Source organism: Chenopodium album, chromosome 5 (assembly GCF_948465745.1).
Source record: "Chenopodium album chromosome 5, dcCheAlbu1.1, whole genome shotgun sequence".
Taxonomy (NCBI): domain Eukaryota; kingdom Viridiplantae; phylum Streptophyta; class Magnoliopsida; order Caryophyllales; family Amaranthaceae; genus Chenopodium; species Chenopodium album.
This window is the reverse complement of record NC_137838.1, coordinates 13,096,260-13,105,837: the sequence shown is the minus strand read 5'-3', so window position 1 is coordinate 13,105,837 and position 9,578 is coordinate 13,096,260. Positions and strand designations below refer to the sequence as shown.

Sequence of the window (9,578 nt, the reverse complement as noted above, 5' to 3'; positions counted from 1 at the left end):
CTTGCAACACAGTAAGACTTAATCCTACCCAATTCAAATCCCCTGACTTTAACTCGCATGTAATCTCACAGTACAAATACAACCTTTTACCACAAAGTTGTTTCTCCTGTATGCAATTATAAATTTCATACACTCACACCCAACAACCCAGTCAATTACAGAAACATAATATCTAGAATATGTTAGGCAAGCTATGCATAAAACCCAAAACTGATATGACAAGATAAATCTTGGAAAACTTACACTTTGATAAAGCTCACAAGATTTTCATCACGCATAAACTTACAAAAACCTAAAGCAATTCTGTCTCTACTATTTATACAAGTGTAACTCGTATAACAAGTAGGTTTTCTAAAAATAAAGATGTTAACTTTCCTTATCTCAAAATATGATTTTGGTAAATCTTTTTATTAAAGAAAATCCTTTCCGAAAAACACAAGAAGATATATTTAAAAGAATAATATCGTTTTTACTGATTTTTGGAAAATAAATTAAAACAAAATCTTTTTCCAAAATCTATCTTTTTATACTTTTCCGATTTTTTCTTTTTGCCAAATTATCTTGTTACGTTTTTAATAGATTTCATGCATATCTTATTAACATATTTAACAATAAATCTAGAATATAAAATCTTAACTAAAGTAATATTTCAATGCCCGCTTCTGTAATTTTGAATAACTTGGGCTTTAAGCAGGCCAGGAACAAGTTCCTGCTGTCACTTGATCTCCAGTCCTCAACTGGAACTTCGCAGCCTAAGTTCCTTGTGGAACTTACTATCTTCAGCTTACAACCTTTAAGTTCCTGTTAGGGAACATTCCTGTCAAGGAGTTTAGTTCTTGTTAGAGAACTCTTCTTCTATTGATTAACTTTTTAACTAAGGTTTCTTCAAGTCTTCATAATAGAAGATACTCTTCCACCACCAAGGTCAACTTCTCTTGTACTAAACACTTGTAAATCTTTAGTTGAGTTTGCTTTAGTTTAAGTTCATCATCATCAAAACCTATAAGCTTCAACAATTTCCCCCTTTTTGATGATGACAAACTTAAGCAAACTCTTAAGAAAAGTTAAAACACATAGAAGGATGTATTTTTGTATTTTTGATTTATTGACAAAAAGTAAACACATAATTAAAATTTCAAAGAACAAAAATAAGAAAAACAGAAAACAGAACATGAAATAAACTCATAAATAAGAATAAGAATTTTACTAAGCTACAATTATATCAGAAGAAAGTTTTGATACTTTCTCAACTAGAACCCAAAACAACTATAGCCTTCAAGTTTGCTTTCTCTTTTCCCCTTTTTGGCATCATAAAAAAGTCCTGCTTTTTCAAGTTTATTAATCCACTGACTATAGCCCCACAAGCAATTCATCGAGTGTGGGAAACTGAAGGCAGCGCTGCTAACTTTCCTCCAGTGAGTTCGACTTGCCTACATAAGCTTTCACAACATACATATACACACATGTTTGCACCAAGTTCCAAAATATTTTCATTAAAAACAAAGATAAACATCCTGTTGAGCCATTCAAAATATTACAGTACTAAAGAAATTGTTCTAAAATAGACATTGAAATGTAACAAGTTCATGACTGAATTAGCAAAACATAGAAAAAGTGAGGCTAGGGATTGGCTGGACAAATTAATGTAGGTGAGGCTGATCTTGATCAAGGTTCAAGGAGTTCAAGAATTTTCTTGTTATCTTCAACATTTTGTTTCACATACTCCTCCAACTTGTCTTGAAGACCCTTGAGATCCTTCTGGAACTCCAGCTTCTGTAGTTTGAGACTGCTCTTAAGACCTTGTACCTTTTTCTCAAGGTTTTGCAACTGTTCTGTGGCTATTCTCAGCTCCTTCTCAGCAATGTCAGCCCTGTCCACCAATTCAGCCACCTGCCCTGCAGTAACTTTGTCCTCATCCTCATCCAACTCAAGAGGCTTCTCCAAACTAGTTTTAGGAGCCTTACTAGCTGAGATCCTCTTGCTCTTCCTTCGAGACTTTTCAGAAACATCCTTCCCTTTTCTTTTTCCTCCCACAGTTTTCTTTTCTTCCACTTTTCTGACCTTTCCATTCACTACTTCAAGATTTATGCCTTGAAATGTCTCACCATTGATTACATTCTCTGGTTTTTCCTCCAATCCCTCATAAACTCCTTTGAGCTTCACTCCTAGAAACTCAAACACAGTAGACAGGACTGCACCATATCCCACTTTGTTCTTTCTTGGAATACAGTGGGCTAGATGTTGATACATTAGAGATGGGAAATTGATTTTTATTTTCTTGGAAAGACAGAATATGACAGCCAAGTCCATCAAACATGCCCGACTTCTCTTCTGTGTCCTAGGCAAAATAGTTTTTCTCACCTAATTAAACAACAGCTTGTTGAGAGGACTAAGATCGTTATGACTCATAACATTCTTCCCCCTTTGTCCTCCTAGAAACTCAACTATATCTCCACTGAGATGATTTCCAACCTTCACTGTGTTCTTGCCCTTCACATATAATTCAAATCCAGCAGTAGGTACTTTTAAAATTTTTCCTAATTTTTCAACATCAAACTCAATTTTCTTTTTATTCATTAAGCTAGAGATCTTTCCTTGCTTAACTTGAAATTTTTCACAGAATTTTATTAAATCGAGAAATTCTAAAAACCTAGATTTCTTACACCATGAAATATCAAGTCTGTGACCAACAACATACCTTCCAGCACTTGCAAGAAGTTCCAATTGATCATCACCTCCGTCAACCTCTTCTTCCTCTTCTTCTGCTGATGCATTCTCTTCACTTCCCCCTTGATTTTCTTCTTCTCCCTGATTTTCTTCCTCTCCTTGATTTTCTTCGTCTCCTTGATTTGGCCCCCTTTCGAACTCATCAACTTCCTGCATTTCCTTTTCAAGTGACTTTTCTTTCTCCTTCTTTTGTTTCCATTCACGCAATTTGTCGAGTACACTTGAAGTGTTGTAATCCTCATTATCGTTCTTGCTCTCTACTTCCTTAGGGTTTGAAGTTGGATGTTCAGGTTTCTCAGAAGGCTTAGGAGAATTAGGGGTGTTTTTGGTCGTTTTAGGAGAGGGTTTATAGTTCACCATTGCTAAAGGTGAAGTCTCTTCTTGAATGGTGTTTTCAGTATTTTGAGAATTTTCAGAGGAAACAATTTCTGCAATGATGATCATGGTGTTTGATGGTGATTTTGATCTTGAGATTTTTACTGAAGAGGGTGAATTGTGATTTGACAGTGGCGTGAAAAGGTGGGTGAAAGATGCCTTTTATATTTATTGAAGCAGTGCAAAGGAATTGAATGGTTTTACTATTCAGTCATTAATTGAAACAAGTTCAATTAATATGTAAAATAATTTGGTAGGATGTATTTTCAAAAATTCACTTTCTTTCCAAATTCATTTAATTTTTCAAGTCATATTTTCTTTCTTAAAATACACATAATGGAACACGGTTTTAACACATATGCACAGTACATTATTAATTGCTTACATAAATAAGTGTTTTAGTGAACTTACCTTTAGTAATTAACAACGGTGACACTTCAGCTATGTTTATCACACCAAAGTTGAGCCAACAGCTCTTTTCACTTTATTTACACTATTTTTGAATCAGCCATATCTTGGAACTTCAAAAGAAATCAAGTTAGCTTGATCATCCCAAGTTCCAATCTCAATTTCTCAAATCTTTCTCTGTTCAAGGGTTTGGTTAGAATATCAGTAATTTGACTTTCGGTTTGACAGAATTCTAACTTAATATTCCCTTGTTCCACATTGTCCTTTAGAAAGTGATGCCTAATGTGGATGTGCTTTACCTTTGAGTGTTGAACTGGATCTCTAGAGATACAAATAGCACTAGTATTATCACAGTAAATAGGAACACATTCAAAAATAATACCAAAATCTCTAACCTGTTGTTTTATCTATAAAACTTGTGAACAACATGTTGTTGCTGCCACATACTCAGCTTCAGCTGTGGATAATGTAACAGTGTTTTGCTTCTTGGAACCCCAAGAAACCAAATAAGGTCGTAAGAACTGTACCATACCTGAATTACTTTTTCTATTAACCAAGTCACCTACATAGTCAGCATCAGTAAAGCTATTTAATTCGAATGAGTCACTTCTAGGATAGAAGAGGCTGAAGTCATCAGTTCCTTTTAAGTAACGAGGAATTCTCTTTACTGCTACGAGGTGAGATTCCTTTGGATTTGCTTGAAACCTGGCACATAGACCTACACTAAAAGATATGTCAGGTCTATTTGCTGTTAAGTAAAGTAAAGAACCTATCATACCTCTATACATAGTTTGATCTATGCAAGTTCCAGTTGGATCTTCATCCAACCTAGTTCCAATACCCATAGGAGTCTTATTGGTTTTTGCATTGTCCATCTTGTATTTTCTTGTTCAGTTCCTTGATATACTTTTGTTGATAGATCATGATTCCTTCTTCAGTTTGTTTGATTTGTAAACTGAGAAAGAAATTTAACTCTCCCATCATACTCATTTCAAATTCTCCACTCATTAGGTCAGCAAAATACTTGCACAAAGACTCATTAGTTGCACCAAATAAAATATCACAACATAAATTTGTACAACTAATATATCAGTTCCATTTGATTTTAAAAACAACATTTTATAAATTTTACCATGTTTAAAACCATTTTTCAATAGGAACTTTGACAGTCTTTCATACTATGCTCTAGGAGCTTGCTTCAACCCATAAAAAGCTTTGTCAAGCTTGTAGATATGGTTTGGGAATTCTGGATTTTCAAATCCAGGAGGCTGTTCCACATAGACTTCTTCATCAAGAAATCCATTCAAAAATGCACATTTAACGTCCATTTGGTACAACCTAAATCCCATATAAGCAGCAAAAGCAATGAGTAAGCGTATAGCTTCTAACCTGGCTACAGGAGCAAATGTTTCCTCATAGTCAATACCTTCTTGTTGATTGAAACCTTGTACCACAAGCCTAGCTTTGTTCCTAACAATAATACCATGCTCATCTAGCTTGTTCCTAAACAACCATTTTAATCCGATTGTATTCTTTTGTTTAGGTCTAGGTTATAGATGCCAGACTTTGTTTCTCTCAAATTCATTAAGTTTAGCTTGCATTGCATTAATCCAGTCACCATCAGTTAAAGCTTCAACATGGTTCTTAGGTTCCATTGAAGATAGAAAGGCATAAAATGCACAGAAGTTCCTTAGCTGAGATCTGGTCTGAGTTCCTTTTGTGATATCGCTCATGATTGCATCTACTGGATGAGATTTCTGATGTTTCCAAGGCTTTAGTGTAAAGTCTTTAATTGGATACAATCTTTCTTCATTGTTGATGACTGATTCAACTGTAGGAACTTCAACTTGATTCTCAGGTTGAACTTCTTATGGAACTTCTAGATTAGCTTCATTCTGTTCTGGAACTTGTGGAGTTCCTGTTGCATTTTCCAATGTAGGATCTTCATTTTCTTCTAGATTTGTCTCATTTTCTTCCTGTTGCTTCTGTACTGATGTTAATTCTTCATCTTGATTCATCTTGCGAACCAGTCCTATTTCAAAGTCATCATCACATTCCTGTACATCAATCAATTGTTCAGTTTCATCAAATATAATATGTACAGATTCCTCAACACACATTGTTTTCTTATTATAGACCCTATAAGCTTTACTATTTGAGGCATATCCTAAGAAAACAACTTCATCACTCCTTTCATCAAACTTTCCCAAGTTTCTTTTTCCATTATTATGAACAAAACTTTTGCATCCAAAAGATATGAAGTGAGAAATATTAGGTTTTCTCCCTTTGATTAGCTCATAGGGAGTTTTGTTGGTGATGGTTCTAATATATACTCTGTTAAGAATATAGCATGTTGTATTCACTGCTTCTGCCCAGAAGTTCCTTGGCAGTCCACTTGAGATCAACATTTTTCTAGCCATGTCTTCAAGACTTCTATTCTTGCGTTCTACCACTCCATTTTGTTGTGGAGTTCTTGGAGCAGAGAAGTTGTGATCCATACCATGCTCAGTGAAAAATTCATCAAATTTTGAGTTTTCAAATTCCGTTCCATGATCTGATCTAAGGTGAATCAGTGGATTACCTGTTCTTCTCTGTTCTTTCTTTACAAAGGCTACAAATTCATCAAATGTTTCATCTTTGCTGACAAGAAAGAAAACCCAATTAAATCTATAAAAATCATCAATAATCACCATTACATATCTCTTACCACTTCTGCTTTGGATTCTCATAGGACCACATAGATCCATATGAATAAGTTCCAAAGGTCTTTTGGTGCTTACCATTTTCTTTGACTTGAAGGAAATTTAAGTCTGTTTTCCTCTAACACAAGCATCACACACTTTGTCATATAGGAACTTAATGCAAGGAAGTCCTTCCACTAGTTCCTTAGATCTAAGCTTATCAAGTAGAGTAAAGCTTGCATGACCAAATCTTTTATGCCATAATAAAGGATCATTCTCAATAACAATGAGACATGTTAGACTGCTATTAGGAACTTCGTTAAGATCAACAATATATGTGTTCCCTTTACGAGTTCCTTCTAAAATAATGTTCCCAATGCCATTGTGAATGATTATGCATTTATTGGAAGTAAAACTTACTGAGTTACCTTTGTCACAAAATTGTGAAATGCTTAACAAGTTGTGTTTCAGACCCTCGACCAAAAATACATTATCAATAGCATGGGAACTTGATCTTCCTACTTTCCCAATGGCAATTATATCTCCTTTCATGTTGTCACCAAAGGTCACAGTTCCTCCATAGTAGGCATCCAGTGAGAGAAATCTAGATTTGTCTCCAGTCATGTGCTTTTAACAACCACTGTCGAGGTACCAGGTGTTTTTCCCCCTCACTGTTGTTTCTTCAGGAGGTTGATCTTCTTCATCTTCTGTATCAGTGTCTCCCCAGGCAGCTAACATTGCCTTCTTCACATTGTCTTTAGTGAAGTAAGGTTTATACACTCTGGATTCCTTGGATTGCTCCTTCGACTTGTTCTTACCTTCCTTGAGTGGACAGTCTTTAATGAAGTGATCTTTTGCTCCACATTTGAAGCAGATAGTATCTCTGGAACCAGTGTACTTCTTGAAACTGTCAAACTTTCTGTTATTCATTATCTTTTTGAATCGTTTGACTAACATAGCCATTTCCTCTTCATCAACTTCGGATTCCTCTGAGTCTTGTGCCTTTAGAGCAAGACTCTTGTTTTTGGAACTTTCGTTATTGGAACTCAGGTGCAATTCATGAGTCATCAATGATCCTGCTAGTTGTTCCATATTAACCTTAGTGAAGTCCTTTGCTTCCCGCATGGCAGTAAATTTGGATCTCCATCGTTCATCCCGTGGGAGACATCTCAAGATCTTTCTAGCCTGTTCATCAATAGGAATATGCCTGCCAAGGGAGCTCAATTCATTAATTATATCATTGAATCTAGTAAACATTTCTTCTATAGTTTCTTTGGACTGCATTTCAAACCTTTCATATCTAGACATTAAAAAAATCAATTTTAGAACATTTTACCTTGTTTGTACCTTCATGGGTAACCTCAAGTAGATCCCAAATTTGTTTAGCAGTCTTGCACCCCATGATACGATTATGTTCATGAGGTCCAAGACCACAATGTAAATACTTTATTGCTAAAGAATTCAATTCGAGTTTCTGATAGTCCTCTTTGTCGTAATCAGAAATAAGTTTAGGAACTACCTCATTTTTGTCATTGGTTGCGGTTACCTCAAAATCGCCAGCTTTAATAATGCCCCAAACTTGGTAATTTTCAGCCTTAATGAAGATCTCCATTCTGTTCTTCCAGTAGGTGTAAAACTTACCGTTAAACATAGGTGGACGTTGGGTTGAATACCCTTCTTTAAGTTTCTCTTTGTAGTTCATTTCTCCTCAGGAACTTACTCAGCAAAATTATCTGCTTAAACGTGAGAACCTCGCTCTGATACCAATTGTTAGTTGAAATGAATACTACAAGAGGGGGGTGAATTGTAGTTAAGTTCCTAGTAACTACTTTTGCAAATTTAAACAGAATGTAAAAGGAACTTGACAATGAAGACACGATTTTACGAGGAAACCTTCTAGGGCCCAACTGGAAGTAAAACCTCAACCCTTCCAAGGGATTTCAACACAAAATCAATCCACTATAATAGGGAAAAAGTAAAGTTACAATTCTATTATAATTCAGACCTTTGTAAATAAGTTCCAACTAGAACTTGCAACACAGTAAGACTTAATCCTACCCAATTCAAATCCTCTGACTTGAACTCACACGTACTCTCACAGTACAAATACAACCTTTTACCACAAATTTGTTTCTCCTGTATGCAATTATAAATTTCATACACTCACACCCAACAACCCAATCAATTACAGAAACATAATATCTAGAATATGTTAGGCAAGCTATGCATAAAACCCGAAACTGATATGACAAGATAAAGCTTGGAAAACTTACACTTTGATAAATCTCACAAGATTTTCTTCACGCATAAACTTACAAAAACCTAAAGCAATTATGTCTCTACTATTTATACAAGTGTAACTCGTATAGCAAGTAGGTTTTCTAAAGATAAAAATGTTAACTTTCCTTATCTCAAAATATGATTTTGGTAAATCTTTTTATTTAAGAAAATCATTTCCGAAAAACACAAGATATAGTTAAAAGAATAATATCGTTTTTACTGATTTTTGGAAAATAAATTAAAACAAAATCTTTTTCCAAAATCTATCTTTTATATTTTTCCGATTTTATCTTTTTGCCAAATTATCTTGTCACGTCTCTAATAGATTTCATGCATATCTTATTAACATATTTAACAATAAATCTAGAAGATAAAATCTTAACTAAATTAATATTTCAATGCCTCGCTTCTGTAATTCTGAATAACTTGGGCTTTACGCAGGCCAGGAACAAGTTCCTGCTGTCACTTGATCTCCAGTCCTCAACTGGAACTTCGCAGCCTAAGTTCCTTATGGAACTTACTGTCTTCAGCTTACAACCTTCAAGTTCCTGTTAGGGAACATTCCTGTTAAGGAGTTTAGTTCTTGTTTGAGAACTCTTCTTCTATTGATTAACTTTTTAACTAAGGTTTCTTCAAGTCTTCATAATACAAGATACTCTTCCACCACCAAGTTCAACTTCTCCTGTACTAAACACTTGTAAACCTTTATTTGAGTTTGGTTTAGTTTAAGTTCATTATCATCAAAACCTATAAGCTTTAACATTCTAGAAGACGGCTCGAGGCGTAGTGGTATTTGACGACATTCCCTAAGATGTGGAAGATGTCACATTGATTTGAGAAGACGGCTCGAGGCGTAGTGGTCTTTAACAACGTTCCTTAGGATGTTGTCGCCCGATAGGGGTGGCAATTCGAGTCAGTGGGTCGGGTTCAGGTCAAATTTTGATTCGATTTTGGGTTATGCTGAGAAACAATCAAAAATAGTGTAAAACTTAAAATTATTATGAAATATGAAATGTAGGTCAAATTAGGTCGAATTTGGGTTATTCGGGTTCGGTTCGGGTTCAGGTTTCTCTCAATAACTTCAGGTCGGGTTCATTCAAGTTATCA

The 9,578-nt window shown here is 35.0% G+C and overlaps 1 protein-coding gene across 1 annotated transcript; it reads right to left on the bottom strand.

Annotated features, from left to right (window-relative positions):
- Nucleotides 1–6,821: 6,821 nt before the first annotated feature.
- Nucleotides 6,822–7,803, bottom strand: LOC145632618 (uncharacterized). Its single transcript, XM_081684971.1, has 2 exons — nt 7,528–7,803; nt 6,822–7,469 (listed from the first exon to the last, which is right to left on the bottom strand). Exons 1-2 carry the CDS (start codon nt 7,801–7,803, stop codon nt 6,822–6,824), a joined length of 924 nt encoding a protein of 307 aa, XP_081541097.1.
- Nucleotides 7,804–9,578: the final 1,775 nt, after the last annotated feature.